Below are 19,170 nucleotides of genomic sequence, written 5' to 3' on the forward strand. Positions count from 1 at the left end.
ATGAATGCATAAATAAGTGGAACAATGAACTGATGTTTCTCTTTCTCTCTCCCCCTTCCTCTCTCTCTAAATCAATCAATAAAACAAATAAAAATTAAAAATTAAATCGCAACTTTTATGGGAGAAATATAAATTAGCCAACACTGAAGCAGTTAATAAAACACTCCATAAATAAAACCAATTTGATCCTAATGAAAGATATTATAGAAAAAAATGTAAGAAGTTATACCTGTTGCTTTGACAGCTGTAGGCCTGGTGGTCATGACTGGTTTTGGAGGGTTCTGAACAACTCGGGGAGCCTCCACCACCACTTCCTGCTCATCTGGATTTAGAGGACGAACAAAAGAAAACTACAGTCAGACAATGGACCAGAGAAACACTACGGGCAACAGAAACAATCTTTGATTTGACCTTTCAAGTCTAGATCTCACTTTTTAAAAGGCAGTGTATAACCTATCACTAACCAAAATAACTGAGATAAACAAGCAAAACTAGAATCTTCTACTGACTTAACATTAATAATCTGAACATCATAGCTCTGACTGGTGTGGCTCGGCTAGCTGGGGGTCCTTAAGCAAAGCCAAAGGTCACTGGCTGAAATCTGCTTCAGGGCACATGCCTGGGTTGGGGGGTTGGGTCTCTGGTGGGGGTGAGGCAACTGATCCAAGTCTCTCTCCCTCTCTTTCTACTCTTCCCCTCTCTCTAAAAATAAATGAAATCTTTAAAAAATGAACTGAACATTATAAATAAAAATTACATCTGAAATAATCTCTCACACACACACACACACACACACTAAATGTTCCCCAGGCTACCACCAAGCCTTTACGGCAAGCACAAGCACTTTCTTTCGCAAAAGCTCCTCAACCTGATTTTTTAACACCTGAAATGATCGCAGCTTCTCCGGCGTCTAGTCCCTGGATTAGCGCTGTCGAGTCACCTTTTTTTTTTTTTTTTTTTAAATTTAAAAAGTTTTTTTTTTCGTTGTAGTTTACATTCAATATTGTTTTGTGTTAGTTTCAAGTGCACGGCATAGTGGTTAGACAATCTTATTAGTTACCCTTAATCCAAGTACCAGTCCGGGAAGAAACACACAAGTATTGTACTTGGGGTACTTGGGAACCCCAAAAACCGCACTTAAAAAATTTGTGGAATAACTGCCAACTTGGGACTACCGGAGCTTTGGATGACATATATTGTAAAAAAAAAGCCTTGCTCACTTCCGAAGGTCTCTCTCGGTTTCAACAAAACGAGGAGAAGAGCAGATGACGTGTAAAAAAGGCCACGTTCCACAGTCACCAAGCCGTGGATGGGTAAACGCATACCCCACATCGACCCCGTAAATTATCCAAATCCGAGTGCGGACATTAACGAGGCACAGCGTGCCGGGCCAAGCCCTGGACCAGAGATGGCGCCTCTGGGACCCGCGCGCACAGCTCCGCGGCCCCTTCCGTCGCCTTGAGGCCTGCGGCGTCCTCCTTTCAGGCCCCACGCAGCAGGCCTCAGTGCGGGCGCCGCCCGCCCGAGTTCCTCCTCCTCCCAGGGCCCTCCCTGCCCAAGAGACTAGGCCGCAAGCCCCTCGCTGGAGTTTCGGACGCCCCACCCATAGGCCGGGGCCCCTCGCGCACCCTTACCTTCCGAAGGCGAGTCTTCTGGGGCGGCCGCGGCAGTCACCGCGGTCGGCGGCGGCGGAGCCGCCGGAGCTGGCTGGCTGGGCGTCGCCGCCGGGGTTGGCAGGCTGGGCGTCGCCGCCGTCGAGTCTGGCTCGGTGTCGAGTTCCGGCTCCGGGTCCCTGCTCGGCGTGCTGCTCCGGGGACCCGGCGGGGAGAGCTGCAGGATAGGCCTACGGCCGGGTACCGCCCTGGACTTCTTCCCCATCGCGAGCCCAAGCGCGAGCTGCTCGCGACAGGAAGCCGAGAAGGGCGGCGCTCGGCGCGGCGCTGCGTAATCAATATTCATACACCGCGACACCGCCTCCTGCAAAGATCCGATTTTTTAACGGCGGAGCGCGCGCGCGCGCAAGCGCAAGCGCCTAAGGCCCTGCAGGTTCTTCTCGCTCCTCACCCTTTCGGTGGGGGGGAAGGGCGGACTTTACCCATAACGCTACGCGATTGGCTATTTTGGCCCATTGAAGGAGCCGGTAGCCAATGAAAAGGAAGAAAGAGAGAGTCAAGCCAATTGTACGGAAGGGCCTGAGTTTAGATTTCCCTAGCACCTCGGGCCCCGCCCATGCGTCTTTTGTGGAGTCTTTTCTGTACCTCCTTGTCCTCCATGTTGTACCTGTTCTGTGCTTACTGTTCGTTGTCATTTGTCCCTTAGGAAGATAACGCTGCTTTCCAGGACTTTCTCCAAGTTTCTCATTATTGTTATTAACGAGGGGACTTTCCCCTCATTATTGTGGGTTAATTTGGGTATAGCACTGAACACTAAATATAATAGTGGGTCTTTTATGCGTTTGTGAATATTTTTCTTAGAGTACAAAGATCATATCTCATTGTGTTGCTTGTCAGCTGGAAAAAAAATCACTAGGAATTATACTGTGTACGAGGTAGAAGCCCAAATTGTGGCGTTGGGATACGGGAGTCTTCCCAATCTGGCCCACTGGTAGCCTCAACCTGCTTTATGTAGCTTTCTTTGGAACCCAGCCCCTCGCCCCCCACCCCCACCCCAATTCTGGAGTCAAACGCTTGGAACACCGTCTCACCTGCAATCCTTTATAGTTCAGAATAACTACCCCACCACGTGGCGATTTTTTTTAATTCCTCAAGACCCAGTGCAGGCATTAACTTGCCCTAGCATTTAACATTTATATATAGTTAGTACTCGTTTACCCCTTCAAAACTGAGCTTATGAAAATATATACTCCTGGCTGCTCAGTTCTTACTAAGCATCTAACATTCACCCAGAATTTATTGTGTCACGCACTAAACGCTTTACATGTAGAATTGCATTTAATTCTCACAACCTTATGGGGTAGATATCATTATCCTCTCCTTATGGGTGAATCCTCAAATTGACCCATTAGTCACTCATGAAAACATCAGTGAACATAGTAAGAGGACACAAATTTTGTGAAATCTTTCTTTTGCTTATAAATGTGTATATACAGGTCAAAAGATATTTCTTGCTGCAGTTGGAAGCCACAGGTTTATAACAGTGAGAGGACAAGAACTCTCCAATATGTAATATAAATATGGTACTTTGTTAAAAAACATTATTGATTTTAGAGAGGCAGAAACATCAATTTGTTGTTCCACTTATTTATGCATTCATTAGTTGCTTCTTGTATGTGCCCTGTCCAGGGATCGCACTGGTAATTTGGGGTATTGGGATGATGCTCTAACCCAGGTTAGGAACCCCGCAGCACAGCAGGTGAGCAGTGGCCCAGGGAATCTTGACCAGCATTACTGCCTGAGCTCGGCCTCCTGTCTCCACTACCTCCACCCCCTTAGTGGGTGGAAAAATTGTCTTCCAGTCAACAGGCCCCTAGTGCCAAAAAGGTTGTGGCTTTTAGAAAATGCTGTTCTAACCAACTGAGTGACCTGGTGATTTTTTTTTTCAAATACGCAACATTCCACAAATCTGCCTGTCTTCCTTGTATAGGGGCCATGCTAATCTTCTCTGTATTGTTCCAATTTTAGTATATGTGCCACCAAACAGCACTAAATATGGTGTTAATATAAAAATTAAAATCTTATGATTTTAATTTTCGAGGAGCATTTGAGGTCGTGCCCCCTAGCATGTATCATCAGTTTGGCTCAAGTAAATGCATAAAAACTCTCTGAAACAAATAAAACAACTCAAGAAAGGTCAAAGGGCATACAAGGAAATAATATACAGCTTATTTCCTTAGAAAGATAAATTTTAATATACAGACTAAAATGCAAGATTTTTCACTTTCCCCAAATTTGTGGGTATGAATGCTTTTAAATCTGACCAGGAACATTTACATTATTAGACTAACAGTATGATCAAGTCCAGCTTGATTATCATAAATCATAGAGGTTAACAGAAATTGCTTTGAAAATGTTACTTTTTCTTTTTTTAAAGATTTTATTTATTTCTAGAGAGAGGAGAAGGGAAGCAGAAAGAGGGAGAGAAACTTCAATGTGTGGTTGCCTCTCACACCCCCCCCCCCCCACTGGGGACCTGGCCAGCAACCCAGGCAGGTGCCCTGACTGGCAATCGAACCCAAGACCCTTTGGTTCGCAATCCACTGAGCTACACTAGCCAAGGCAAAAATCTGTTACTTTTATAGATGATGGATTTCTCATTTTTTTTCTAAGCTAAGAATTTATTAAACTTTAGCTTCAGAACCAGATTTAAAATAAGTTATCTTCTTTGACACCTGTCTTTTTTTTAGGCTTAATTTAGGCAAGTTATTGAATACTTTATTGAAGATCATACAAAAACTCCACAATAAATAATGGAAAGTGTACGTAAAATCATTAGCCTCTGCAATACAGAAAATACATGTCAATTCTGGACCAAAATAATTCCATTGAAATACAAAACGTGAGAGGGAAGGATGAAAGGATTTACAGTAACTGTGTTTGGTGGTCAGCTACAACAAACCAACAACCATCACCCATTGTCGGAAGTGAAGGTAGGTTTTAATTTGCAGATAAAGAATGTCTTCGGTAGTTTAAAAAAATATAAACTCTAAAAAAGCTTGTGAATCATATACAAAAGCAGCTGTTTGAGACCAAGTTTGAAACCAGAAACTGTGTGTTAGCACCGCCAGCAAGCACAGGTCCTGTGACTCATCTGCCCTCCGCCTCTTGCGTGGAATGCAGACTCAAATGCTGTACACCTCATTTACGGGTGTAAAAGTCAGCCTGGAGTACAGGGCTCCTGTAGAGTAAAGTCTTCAGCCCAAAGAGGCACCAAGCGGTTACAAAGGCTGGGCAACCATCTGGATCACAAGTTCCGACGATATAATAAATCCCGGGTTGCCTTGTCAACTTTTTGCTGGTAGTCCTCCAATTTGTCCAGTATTTTCTGAGACAGCTGTAAGAAACAAATCATTACAGAGTATGTCAGTACTGAAAAAGACTGAGGTTATTAGTCACTTTGACTTCACCAACCAGACTCCCCCTAATAAAAATGTTAGCCACTCTGCTTCATTTGATCATTATTCAGCGTAGGAGTCTGCTTTGTGACATTACTGATAAAACCGGACTTTTCTCACATAGAATTCTCCAATCCTGTTTGCCTAATGAATTATCTAATTATGCAAATCACAGCAGTATTTTCAAGAAAAGCGTTACCAGCTCTCTTCCTAGAACCAGAGGGGCTATATCTTATTTATCGAATCACTTTATGCAAGGATTGGGGCAGCAAGTTAAGGGCAACACGTGACTTCTGCCCTCCCCTTACTCCCTGAGAATCAGAGCGCCAGCTGTCAGGTGTAACTGCCGCTGCAGGCGCACAGAGAGGAAAGGGCCGACTCACCGCGATGTTGTGACTGTTGGCACTGTTCTCTCCCAGCACTTGGAGAAGCTGATCAATGGAAGAGTATGGGAGCCACACCACTGGAGCAGTTGCAGACAGTGGAAACTGAAAGGAAAAGCATCTTTTAAAGAAAACCAGAAAAGTGGATAGTTCCTTTCACAGGCATTGATAACATAAAATGCTTATTTTTTTTCACAATGAGAAACCATAAGTATGCGTGTGTACACACACACACAAATTGAACCCCCCCTTCTCTTTTTCAACAGGGGAACTTTCCTTCTGTCAATTAAATAAAATTATCTTTTTTGCTTGCAGTTTTTAAAACAAATTTCTTCAAAGATTTTATTTATTTATTTTTAGAGAGAGAAGAAGGGAGAAAGAGAGGGAGAGAAACATCAATGTGTGGTTGCCTCTCACATGCCCCCTACTGGGGACCCGGCTTGCAACCCAGGCATGTGCCCTGATTGGTAATTGAACCAGTGACCCTTTGGTTCACAGGCCAGAGCTCAATATGCTGAGCCGTATTAGCCAGGGCTAAATCAAATGTATTTTTAAATTCATGTCATCTTTTATCTTAAAGAAACCCTAAGGCTTCTAAGTTTATCGTATTAAGGATAAACACATTTAATAAAACTTCCCTGAATTTTCAAAGAATGATACTATTTCCAGTCTGAAATTTAGATTCAAATTATCTAGGGGAAAAAAAAAGATTTGGAAAAGGAAAGTTTAACTTTCAAATTTCTGAATACGTTCCTGAGAGTTCAGGAGCTTAGCTCTGTAGTCAACTAAACTGGAATTTCAGACATGGCTCTTCTATCTACGTACCATCTGTGTGAGCTTTGGCAGCTTTTCTCCTTAATGGTTTAAAAAAAGGAAAAAAAGGGATTAAAACAATCCCTTACAAAACACTGGTAGTGATGCAGCATAGTCTTCAGCACACACAGGAAGTCATTTTGTTCTTATGTACCTCCTTCCTCCAAAAACTAACTAAAGCCCCATTCCTTTGATGGAGAAAAATAAAATGTATTCCCATTTTATAAACAGGGAACTGAAGATTCTTAGAGTGCCAGTCCCTCATCTTGTAGAAAACATGTTGTATAGCTACTAACAGTAAAGGTTAAATCCACTATTCTAAGTTCATTTATTTTCGGATCCTGGTTTTACTTAGTGTGATAATACAGAATTATATGCCTACCTCAATTCCAAAGTACTGGTGTCCTTTTCCCAGAACAGCATCCACATATTCTGATACCAAATCCACAGCTTCTTCCAAAAGGTCATAGTTTAAGTACAGACGGAGCAACTCCGCGGCATCGACCTTCTGTAAAGAGTCAGTGATTATGAACATCCACCTGATTCCATCTTACCCAGGCACAGACCGAAGGATGTTCAGTGTCTGATTCCGTGGCATTTATACTTGTCAATATGAATAAATGAGCACCTCGGTTTAAAGTTTGGGTTCCCAACAGCCTAGTTACCTCTGGAACCTTGTGAGACCCTATCTGTTAAGTGGTCTTCCTCCCATATTTTGTGATGTAAGATACATTTTAATTCTTTCCTACTGAATTGTGCTTTCTGCATTCTGACTGGATCACAACCAACCTTTACCATCCTAGCTGCCTTCTCTACTTTCTAACAAAAAAAAATCAATTTTCCTGATTTAAGTTTTACATTCTCTCTTTCCCTACCCTTCCACGGTATTTCTGATACCTTTAGGAGCTTGTTAAAATATACATCCTGGTTCGTAGCTCCAGATAATTTTGGTTCTGTAAGTATGGGATGGGGACCAGGAATCTATATTTTGAAGAAGTCCACTATCCAAATAATTCTGATGCAGGTTGTCCAAAAACCCAATTTTGACAAAAGCCAAGAGAGACACTGCTGCAGTAATTTGAAAACTACTCCACCAACTCCTGTGAATCCTTTGAATAGTGAACAATAAATACTGTGTCATGCACAGGAGTCACTGTTCAAAGTATCCACTCACTGTTCAGTGAGCGGACGCACAGGCATTAACTTACTCATTAAGCTGCAGAACTTTAATCACTCAGTACGCCATGTGGAATTGAAATGAAATTGTCTTTAGCTAAGATTGAGAAGCTGCCCAAAGTATGTATGTAAGTCAGTATATTTCCGTAAATTATCATGCTTTTTAAAATCATCTGAAGTTATTCAGAATAATAAAGATCAGCTTCTTACTCTCTCCAAGCGAAGACACCCTTACCTTGTAACTGTTTATAAGCCAGCTAGGCAGAGGCACTCCGTGAGACAGGAGCTTGTTGATCACGCAGTGGTGGTACAGGTTATTCTGGACCTTGTGCCTTTCTAGGTATGTGGACAACAGTCGCCACGCTTCATCTGTGGCACTTGGTAAAAGCAGAAAGGACTACTGAGTTACAGATTCTTAACTGCTATTTACAATACCATTGCAAGCATGTACTTACAAGGGAAAACATCTTTAGAAGCTCACAAGTGAATTAGTAATACTGCTACAAGGCACCTAATATTACTAGGGCCAATGTGACTTCAGGGTAGTACTAGAAACTAGATGTCTTGGATTTTTCATTTTCCTTCCTACTAACCACATATTTACTCGACTATACAATTCATTTAACTTCTTTGTTTCAAATTTCTAAAATAAGAATAATGGCTTAGATTACTGTTGCCAAACCTGATCAAGCACTAGAGTCATACAGAAGTTCTGATTTAGAAGGCTAGGGCATTATCTCATAATCTGTATTTTACTAGTGATTCTGGTATGCTAATTTAGGAGTTAAAAGACTTCCAAATTGTAAAATGCTCCAACTGTAAAGTGGTAAGCTGCATAATACAAATTGTAAGTGCATTTCAAGGAAGAGAAGTTTACTGAAGGTTAGGGCTGTCAGAGAAGGATTGTGAGAAACTGAGGTTAAGTGGGTGCCCTAGGGAAGCAGGAGAGACACTAGGGCTGTACCTGGATTCCTTTGTGGTGATGACTGATGAGAGCTGATTGGCTGCTAGCCAGGCCCAGGCTTCTGCTTGTGCTGCCTCTCCTCCTAACTGCAACTTGATGCATCTGCAGTGCAAACGGTCCACACACAGAAAACTAACTTGCTGAAAAGCACCACCTTATTTTGTTAGGACAGCTAGAGATAAGACAACCTGAGCTCTAGTCTAGTCAATTCACTGCTGGGATACTGGCTCTTCTCTCTCCTCACGGCCACATAACTGAATGACCCACAAGGCCATCAACAAGTGTTAGGAGACAATTGACTTTCAAGAGAAAACTGGTGTTGAAAAATTCTGGAAGTTAGTATTCCCAGTCTATAAACTACTTGACTAATCTTTAGGTATAAGTTAACTTCACTAAGGAGTATTTTTTGATTGATTTTAATTATTTTATTGTTCAATTACAGTTCTCTGTAGTACTTTTTAATAAGGCTTTCAGGGGCCAATAGCTGTCCTAAAGGACTGAAGAGGACACACGTGACCTGCCTCAAAAGAACACTATTCTGAACCCAGGTTGTGGGAATATGGGTCCAAGAAAGCCAGATCTTCTCAGGAGAAACTATAAATCAGTATTTAAAAAAATCACAATCAACTAAATGAAATAAAAGAAAAAGAGAACAAACCCCTTGTGCCGACTAAAAAATACTGGCTTATGTGGCCCCTGCTTCACACTGAGCAACAGCACTTCTGCATTAGAAAATTAACACTACAAAGACAAGGGCATACACACTTGAAGGCAAGCCCCTCAAAGACTGGCGTTAAGGGAAGCTTAAACGTCTGACAGAGTGATATGGCGGTGTCGAAAAGGCCAGCTTGAACCAGGAGAGTGACCATCTCTTCTGCTGACGAGCTTCCTGTGGAAACGGAAAAGTGCCCCTCAGTGAGAGCAGAGGTATATACGCTAACGAGCCCCCAAACTGTTGAGAGTATCTCAGAAGGACAGCGTGCTTTGTAGCCACCTAGCGTGGCCCTCCAGCGTGCTGCTGCCACTGACAGACTGCTGCGTCCCCACCTGCAACCGCAACTGCCGACGGCTCGTGCTGAGCCAGCGCCAGGCGAACGCGGGCCAGGATGCACTCCTTCTCCAGGTCTTCCAGGTCCAGGATTTCAATCTGCCGATTTGCTGCCAGTCAAAGACAGACAATTTCAATTCTCCAAATCAAAGGAAGTACCTACAGACTAATTCAACCTAAATGCAAAAGAAGTACCTACAGACTAACTCAACCTGTCGATTTCCACTAGATATTATGTAACTGTGCATTTAATTTCCACGGTGAGAAGGCAGGTGGCTCATAAAAGCTAACTTAAAGCAGCGCCCTGCTTCAAACGTACAGCTGAGTCAAATGAAAGCAGTACTTGAATCACAGCTGCAGTGAGGCAGTGCTTACAAGGTGTTTTACATATTATTCATCTAAATCTTAGAACCATAAGATACTGTTATCTCTATCAGTAAGAAAGGAGCACACCCAAAGCGAGAGAGGCGGAATTAAAGCCAGGCGTCCCACCCTGGAGCCCAGGCTCTCTAAGGAAGGGCATCATGCCTCCGTAGTGGTGTCAAAGGAGCCTGACAAAACAAAAGTCTGCTACTAAGCTGATTTAAATGCAAGAAACGAAACACACTTTTTAAGCACTTTCATTTCTCATACAGCCATACAAAGTCTTCAAAGCGCCACCAACCAGACTTTAGCAGATTAATATATTGAAAATACACTTAAAAAGGGAACTTTACAATAGTCCTACAATGTAACTACTCTACATATATAATATATAGTATACTACAATGTAAGTACATTAAAACACAGAAAAACAACACTCTGATACGACAACAGAATCACCATCCAGCGAAGAATCGGTGCGACCCCCGACTCACCTGGGGCGGCGGTGCACTCTCCATCGTGGTTCCTCTTAGGGGACGCGCCAGGGCGGTCATACTGAAACGACAGTCACTTAACTGTGAAAAATCACTGTTTTAATTTGCATCCGGGGCTTTCCTGCTTCAACTCTCGCAACAGAAATTATTTAACAAGCACAAGTCTTCTCACAAAGGCACTGCAACTGTCAGAGACAAAAATGGAATGTCTGCCAAGGTGGCTCATTTACTCTAACACGTTGCTGAGTCTGACGACATGGATTTCTGGTCTCCGTATAAACCACCTGACTTTCCCTGGTTGGAGATATATTCTCCACTCAGAATTCTGGGAAACCGCTTACTAAATGTAGGAGCTACACAACACAAGTAGCTGGGCACATATGACTACATCGGCATGACCAAAAAAACTCGAAGTGTACATTCCTTAAAATAGTCACTGTACACCGAATTAACACAAATGAATGAAGTAACAGCAGCCACTACCATTTACTGAGCACTTTTTGTGGGCCAGGCACTGTTACAGTTCTAAGCAATCTGGACATAAATTATCTCATTTGAATACCCTAACAATTCTGTAAGGTAGACATTAACATTATCATCATCTCTATTTTATGCAAGAGAATAACTGGACGGCAAGAGATTAATTTGCCTGAAGTTAGTCAGGTCTCTCCAACTCCAAAACTGCTCTGTAACACTTTTTCCTACAATGATTCTGAGCTTGGGAACTGACGAGGCAGTAATACAGACCAACCAAATTGCTGCAAAAATAGATCAAATTCCCAAATATCCGAAGAGAAGTTTTAAGTGACACAAAAGAAGACGAGGTCATAGTTTTGAAAGGACCAAACCAAATAAATAAAATGATCCCTAAACTCCAAGACAAAAAGTTTTCATACCACTGCACCAGATGCTGGCTGCACAATCCATGCGTATTCCGGGCGAATAAGTCGTAAACAGTTAATAGCAGCCAGATAACAGTTGCCTTGCTTCTCAAGTCCCCGGAGAGTTCGAACCTCTCTGCCAAGACGCATTCCGTACTCAAACATCGCTGTGCCAGCTGTGAGGCAATAATAAATTAGACAGCAGAATTTCTGAAATGGGTTTCTTTAGAGATACACAGAATTTGCATCACTTATCAATCAAATATTAAACTGGAAAACAAAACTGAGTTTTTAACTTAAAACCACACACACACACACAATCACGTGTTGGTGAGGATGCGGAAAAATGGGAGCCTTGTGCAGTGCTGGTGGGAGTGTAAACTGGTACAGCCACCGTGGAAGACAATACGGCAGTTCTCAAAAAATTAAAAATACAATCACCTCATGATCCAGCAGTTCCACTTTTCAGAATATACCCTCCCAAAATTGAAATTGAAGAGGTATCTGTCTACCCTTGTTCAGTATGCACAATAGACAAAAATGGAAGCAATCCAAGTATCATTCCATGGATAAATAAAATGTGACATATACATATAGTATCATTCACTCTTAAAAAAAACCCCCAAATTTTGACATGATACAACATAGATGAACCTTGAAGACATCACATACACTGAGTGAAACAAGCCAGTCACAAAAAGAAAAATGTATGACTCTAACAGCGACATTCAGAGGTGGAAGGGAAGATGGTGGTGGTTGTCCAAGGCTGGGGGACGGGGGCTCGGGGACTTGTTTAATGGACAGAATTTCAGTTCTGTGAGAGAAGACCTTGGTGGATTGGTGGCACAGTCACATGAATGTACTTAATACTGCTGAGCTGCACACTTAAAAATGGTTAAGGTGGTAAATGTTAAATGAATTTTACTAAACTTTAAAAAAATTGGTTTCTCAATGCTAATGACTTTTGCTTACGAAAGTACAATGTTAATTATTTCAAGTAATAAATTACCAACTTGTGTTTCAACACAAGATTAAAACACATGGGAAGTTGTTTAATGAGTACACAGTTTCTGTTTTGCAAGACTGAAAAGAGGTCTGAAGACTGGTTACACAGCAATGTGGATGCACTCAACGTGACTTAAAAATGGCTAACACTGCACAGTTTGTGTGTACTTTGCCACAATGAAAAAAGCTCCCCCCAACTATTATGTAAAATGCTATTTCTGACTATTAGATCCTACATTACCAGATAGGACAGAAGACTAGCTTAGGGAGCTTGTCTCAGCCGAATAGTCACCTACCTCCAACCAGGATTCTGAGACCAAGAAATGCGTGGATGCTCTGTTTAGGAACTCAGGCTCTTATTTTTTAACAATACTGTAGCTACACAGGTTGATGAAATATTGAATAATACATTTTCCTAAGATAGCATGGGACTCCATGCTATCTATAAAAGAATATTAAAAAACTTTCTTTCAGTTTTTGAATGTAACTATTTTTCATTCTAACAAATTAAAAACATTTTTTAAAATGTATTGACTTTAGAGAGAGAAAGAGGGGAGCATCAGTTTGTTGTTTCACTTATTTATGCATGTATTTGTTGACTCTTGTGTATGCCCTGACCAGTATTAAACCTGCAACCTTGGTGTATCAGCATGATGCTCTAACCAACTGAGCTACCTGGTCAGGGCCCAAAAATATTTTTGAGTGCCTATAATATGTAGGACATTTTGTTAGAACAACAGTATTGCTCCAGAAAAACCTAAACATTTATTGGTTAAACTGGTTTTAATCAGGTCAGCTAAGGGATGTTATTATTGTGAAACCAAAACAATGGGAAATCTTTAACCCTTCCTATATGATTCAAGAAAATAAAAGAATGTGCACATATGCTTTTAGGCAAAGAGACAGATTCATGGATATGGAGAGAGTTTTGATGGTTGCCAGATGGGAGGGGAGGTGTGGGGGAATGGGTGAAGAGGTGAGGGGATTAAGAAGTACAAATAGGTAGTTACAGAATAGCCATGGGGATGTAAAGTACAATACAGGAAATGGAGCAGCCAAAGAACTTACACACATGACCCATGGACATGAACAATGGTATGGGCACTGCCTGAGGGAGTGGGGAGTGCTGGGTGGAGAGGGGGACGGGGGAAAAATTGGGACAACTATAATGGCATAATCAATAAAATATAACTAAAAATAAAATAAAATGAGATAGTAGACACACATAGAAGGCCCTCTTACTGGAAATGCATCAAAAATGTTCTAGAATCAGAGTGCTTATCTTTAAGGCTAACAGGTAGTCTTCAAAAGGGTGAAGCTACTCTTGCCCTTAAACATAATTTCCCCAAATGCTTGTAGAGAACATTTGTCCAGTAGCAAAAATAAAGTAAAAACCACATAGGTGAAATACATAATGTATTTGTAAAACACGATGAGACTGACAAGGCTGCCTCCAACACAGACCGTCAGCTCCAGTGCTCACCCTTCCGGTAGTTGTGGCGATAGATGTGAAAGGCATAGAGAAGCTCGTAGTAATTATGAGTCATGAGGTCCACAGCCCTGGCCCGTGATTCAATTATTCCCACAACCTAAGGACGGGGAAGCGATCAGACATCAAAGTTAGTGGCCATCACGTCAACCAACACAGTTGTGCCCAGTCATCGGTGGGTAAAGAAAGTTACCTCATTATGCAGATTGACGTAGGGAAACTCGACAAGATCCTGCAGCTGCGAGCGTTCACAAAGAACGACCACCAGCTGCCGTAAACAGTCTAACTGCCTAAGGAGAGAAGAGAAGAGGGAGATGAGGGTAAACTGTCTTTGTGGGTTAACCGGTGTCAGTAAATGGCCTTCTCGAAAACAGACTGAGATTGACTGACCTACTGGAGTCAGGAATCTGGGTTAAAGCTTCATACGCTTGGCTGTTGTGACCCAAATCCAAATGATGTTTGAAAATGCATGTCCTTAAAGTGGCCTAAGTATCAAATATAGGGGGAAAAAGATTAAATATAAATTAAATCATCACATTCACGACAAACCTCAAGGGAAACGACTAGGTTATATTTAGTTTTTACCTGACTCTTCCAGTCATCCCCTGCTTCAGTTACTGCTGACGTAGCCAGCTGAATAACTAGTTCAGGCAAACCAACAACATCGAGTAGGCGCAAAACCTACAGAGAAATAGAAGAAACTTCCATTAACATTAATATGCTAATGCACTCCAAACTGAGATATGATTTTAAGTCCATCAAATAACTGGGTAAGATAAAGATTAAATCAAAGCTGCTGACAAGATAAGCATGAGGATTATTTGGTCAATATTTGAGATTTTCCTTTAGATTCTGCTGTTAAACAACCGGCTTGTTGTAAAACTTCCTATTGGTCTTTTTTTGTTCACAGCTCTACACTCAATGTTTATCACACAGTAAGCTTTCAGTATTTGCTGAGTGAAGGAACAAATATCATTTCACTACTAACTTTTTGTACTGTTTAGGTCATAGATGAATTTAAAGCCTAGTAAATAATATTAATACCATAGTCTTATAAAAACCCTAAACAGGTTACATTAATGTTTGACATAACCCACTTGCAGTACAAGAACAGCGCTCTCCAAACTGTTTAAATTGTCCGCCCTGTTAACGGCATCTGTGCACACTCTAGGCACGTGCTCATGTGCTTCCTTATATACACCCACGTCTCTAAGACATGTGTATGAAACACTCAAATTTATAAAGACAGATAAAAATAGTATAAAGTTATTTTTACTTATTGCTATTTACTATTAGCTTTCTTTTCTTCATTAACAGTATAAAAACATCTTTTTGTTCTGGATACTTAGCTTTTTCTAAGGTTATACTTTTCACTCAAGGGTAGCATGTTTAGAAATGCGCACAAACCCTAAGGACACAGCTGACTGACTGTTCACAAAGTAAACACGTCCATGCCACCAGCACCCAAATTGAGAATGATAACATATCAGTACTCCAAGTCTCCGGTGTGGCTCCTTCCAGCCACTACTGACTTCTTTTTCTTTTTTTATTCCTCACCCAAGGATATGATTTTAGAGAGAGAGGGAGAGATAGAGAAAGGGAGAGAAACATCGATGAGAGAAACATCAATCAACTGCCTCTTGTATGTGCCCCAGCAAGGGACTGAACCCCCGGCCTAGGCAGGTGCCCTGAGTGGGAATCAAACTCATGACTTTTCGATTTACAGGATGACGTTCCAACCAACTGAACCACACCAGTGAGGGCACCACTACTGACTTTTAACAGTTGTTTTTAATTTCATAGAAACAGAATCTAATGGTATATGTTTTTTTGTGTATCTGACCTCTTTTGCTTAACATGTTTGTAAACTGATCTATGTTATTACACACAGCAATGAATTTCATTGAAAGAATATACCATAATTCACTGATCCACTCTGCTAATGAACACTTGGGTTGCTTCTAACATGACTTTTATGACTATGCTTGGAACATAAATTATACAAATCTCTTTTGCTAAATATGTGCATCTGTCTGGATCTATTTAGAACTGCGATCACTCGGTCTTAATATGTCAATGACTGGAGCTACTAGATGCTGAGTTTCCCAAAGCGGCTATAACCAATCAAAGCAGCTATACTCCACACCACAGGTGATTAAGATGCTTAACGTCTTGATAGTTTTCATACTATCTTGAATTGACATTTCAATTCAAGGTACACTCATTTAGATCTTAAAATAGCATCCCTGAAAAGTCAATCGTTTTTGGCTGACTTGTCAGATCTGATTATGGATGGTCACTGTTCTTACCCTGCAGTGTGGCTGATGAAGAGCCTGTATCAAACAAAGGTATAAGTGTCAGCCCTAAATTTTCCTCACTTTCTTGTATTTTGTTAGTATCTCCAATCTGGTTTCTTTGCAGGATTTTTAAAAAGCCATGTCCATATGCTAAAGGTGATTTTCATTAAAATTAAGGAATATAATGTATAAATCAATTTAACCAGGCAAACCTAACCTACTGAAATGAAGTGGATGAGGGTGCCACTATGTACCCCCACCCTTTACTGAGACACTCACTCTTACCTCAGATGTCTACCTTGAGGCTAAGTGACAAATGACCATTTGGTAAAAGGGCCAAATAAAGGCATCAGAGTCAATCCTTATGATAAACATTAGCATATCTTGATCTATTTCTCCTGTGAGTGAGAGTTCCAGTATTTTCTTTCCAAGTACCACTTTGGGGTCTACCGGAGCAGTGATTCTTAATGTTTTCTTAATCAGTAAGTTTCTTCTAACAAAAGCTATGGAGCCTCTCCACAGAAAAAAATACAAACAACATTTTATACCTAATTTCGGTGGATATACCGATGACTTAAATTCATCTGGCTTCAGATTAAAAATTCTTACTTAAAATTCAAAATAATTTTCTCATTAGCAAGATAGTAGAGGGTTATCAATAGATATAAATCTATTTCAGTGTTTCAGTATAAATTCATTTGTCTCTTTAAAGAACAAGCAATGAACAGAACAGTGGAGTCTGCCTTGTTGCATTTCCTGTTGGGTGGGAAGGCCGAATAACAACACACAGGTATCTGGGACGTAGCATGTTATATAAAGAAGTGATATAAAGAAGAATGCAGCAGGGCCGGGAGACTGCCCACGGTGCCCGTCTGCACGTGTGCACGTGAGGGGCGGGCACAAGCAGGTGGGACAGCACCACAGCATGCATTCTTCTCTGTAGGCGAGGCAGGGAGGTGACACCTGAGCAGAAACCCAAATGCCACAAGGACGAGAGAAAGCTGACTAAAGGAACGGCAGGGAGAAAGGCTCTGAAAAGAACAGAGGATGCGGTCAGCTTGTAGGGGAGGTAAGAAGGCCGCCATAACAACAGCTGAGTGACCAGGGGGAACAGTGGCAGGAGAGAAGCTCAGGAGCCCAATCATAAACTAAGGCTAGACATTTCAAGTTAATTATTTGAGTTATTGACAAAACTGTTAAGGAGCAGAATTCTAATGATAACTGGACTAATAAAATGATATAATTTAATTTAAAAACATTTATCAAATTTAATTAAAATTTTCAATTTCTAATTCATTTTCCCTTTACTTGGAAATTCAGGGAATAATTAATTCTTTAAATTTTTTTTTTAGATTTTATTTATTTATTTTTAGAGAGAGGAGAAGGGAAGGAGAGAAACATCAACATGTGGTTGCCTACTGTGTGCCCCCTACTGGGGACCTGGCCCTCAACCCAGCCATGTGCCCTGGCTGGGAATTGAACCAGCAACCCTTTGATTTGCAGGCTGGCACTCAATCCACTGATCCACACCAGCCAGGGAGGAATAATTAATTTTTATATTGTTTTTCTCCAAAAATACCAAAGCAATGTATTTCAGATAAATTTCTACAGAGGGCGGTGGAAAAAGAGCCAAACCAGGACATAACGTACCTTGTCGTAATACTGCAGCCGGGGAGTGGAGCCTATCTCCCCATCCTCTGACCGGATCAAGCGATCCAAGAATTCCTCTTTGCCCACTTCAGACGCTGCCTGGCAGAAACATTCCAGGGCCTGGAGAAATAAAATGCTAAGTGACTTGCAATGGATTGTTCCACTGCTAGGTGCTCGTGTGCTACAGAAAGCCAAAAAAAGAAACAATGTTGTTTAATGCTGCTGACTACATTCATAACTTCTGCCATCTAAACTCTATCTGATGCATTATTAATATTTTTATCTTTTTATTTAAATGCTATTAATTAAAAAGTAAACTTTAATAATTATAGATAAATATGTAATGAAGCAGCTGTAGCAACATGTTAACATGTAGAATTTGAGTGGCAAATATATATGGCTTTATTATAAAAGCTTTTAAACTTTTTTGTATGTTTAAAAATTTACATAACAGGATGTCAGGGAAAAATTAGAAATGTAAACTACCATAATAGGAAAAGAAGCTGCCTTAAAGAAAGATACATCACCCACTGACTGATGAATAAACAAAATATGGTACATCCATACAATGGAATATAATTTGGCCATTAAAAGAAATGATATATACATGGGTGAACCTTTAACATATATGCTAAATGAATGAAATCAGTCACAAAAAAACCCCACAAAGTGCATGACTGCATTAATATAAAATACCCAGAATAGGTCAATTTATTTATTCTCTCTGTGGAGAAATAAAGTAGACTGGGGGTTGGCTAAGGGCTTAAGAGGAATAGGGGAATTGGGGAGTGATGATTAATAAGTTGGGGTTTCTTTTTGGAGTGATAGAAATGTTCTAAAAATTAACTGTGATATTTGCATAGCTGGGTATATATTAAAAATGTTGACACGTATTATATTAAATTGTATACTCCAAATGGGTGAGTTAGGATGTTATGTAAATTTTATCTCAAATTGTTATAGAAAATGTTTTCAAAAGCCCTAGGAAGTTACAATAGTTAAAATTAAATAAGTCAAGCTTTTCCAACAAAACAAAACAAATAACCCCCCCAAAAGATATAATGAAAACAATGTAATTGAAAAATATATTTTATTTACTAAAATGCATCCCTAAAACACCTGTACAGGGACAGGGAGGTTTCACTCTTTTCTTCTCTTGTGTCCTAACTAATCTGCAAAGTACCTGAGGCTGAACATTCTCCACAGGCACTAGCAGTCTGCTGTATCCTAATCCAGAGGATTCTAGGCTTCTCACCCCCGCCTCCAACTTCGTTTGATGGGAACTAAGTGTCCTCCTTGCGCTAAATTTTGCTCACCCCTCAAAGGCAGTTTACCTTCTGGCCCTCTCCTGTAACCAGGTAACACCGTCCCAGCATAAATCGGCGGGAACCAACATTGACTTGACACCAGGGATGTAGGAGTTGAATATAATCCTTAAAAGCATAAAAGGCAGTTTCTGATTAAGAAAATAAATACTCAGTTCCACGTTCTTCACAGGTGTGGTCAATCAACAAATGTATTTCCTGACATCACCTG

General features: G+C 40.9%; 2 protein-coding genes and 1 non-coding gene across 3 annotated transcripts in view; all 3 read right to left on the bottom strand.

Moving 5' to 3' along the window:
* Positions 1-1,935, bottom strand: part of FNBP4 (formin binding protein 4) — a 40,920-nt gene extending 38,985 nt beyond the window's left edge. Inside the window, exons 1-2 of the mRNA XM_028514487.2 lie at positions 1,635-1,935; positions 230-322 (exon numbers count right to left, since the gene is read on the bottom strand). Coding sequence (XP_028370288.1) covers positions 230-322; positions 1,635-1,878 — 337 coding nt within the window. The 5' untranslated portion in view covers positions 1,879-1,935. The remainder of the gene's footprint in view (positions 1-229; positions 323-1,634) is intronic.
* Positions 1,936-3,558: 1,623 nt separating this feature from the next.
* Positions 3,559-3,663, bottom strand: LOC114501084. Its single transcript, XR_003684858.1, has one exon. It is a non-coding gene; the product is annotated as a U6 spliceosomal RNA (small nuclear RNA).
* A 690-nt stretch (positions 3,664-4,353) lies between these two features.
* Positions 4,354-19,170, bottom strand: part of NUP160 (nucleoporin 160) — a gene marked incomplete at its 5' end in the record, with an annotated part of 40,476 nt that continues 25,659 nt past the window's right edge. Inside the window, 15 exons of the mRNA XM_028514966.2 lie at positions 4,354-5,010; positions 5,455-5,559; positions 6,650-6,775; positions 7,679-7,820; positions 8,408-8,509; positions 9,173-9,296; positions 9,455-9,565; positions 10,313-10,373; positions 11,209-11,369; positions 13,682-13,787; positions 13,881-13,977; positions 14,078-14,172; positions 14,273-14,368; positions 17,635-17,754; positions 18,969-19,067. Of these exons, the coding sequence (XP_028370767.2) occupies positions 4,921-5,010; positions 5,455-5,559; positions 6,650-6,775; positions 7,679-7,820; positions 8,408-8,509; positions 9,173-9,296; positions 9,455-9,565; positions 10,313-10,373; positions 11,209-11,369; positions 13,682-13,787; positions 13,881-13,977; positions 14,078-14,172; positions 14,273-14,368; positions 17,635-17,754; positions 18,969-19,067 (1,635 nt within the window). The remainder of the gene's footprint in view (positions 5,011-5,454; positions 5,560-6,649; positions 6,776-7,678; positions 7,821-8,407; positions 8,510-9,172; positions 9,297-9,454; positions 9,566-10,312; positions 10,374-11,208; positions 11,370-13,681; positions 13,788-13,880; positions 13,978-14,077; positions 14,173-14,272; positions 14,369-17,634; positions 17,755-18,968; positions 19,068-19,170) is intronic.

Source organism: Phyllostomus discolor, chromosome 6 (assembly GCF_004126475.2).
Source record: "Phyllostomus discolor isolate MPI-MPIP mPhyDis1 chromosome 6, mPhyDis1.pri.v3, whole genome shotgun sequence".
Taxonomy (NCBI): Eukaryota; Metazoa; Chordata; class Mammalia; order Chiroptera; family Phyllostomidae; genus Phyllostomus; species Phyllostomus discolor.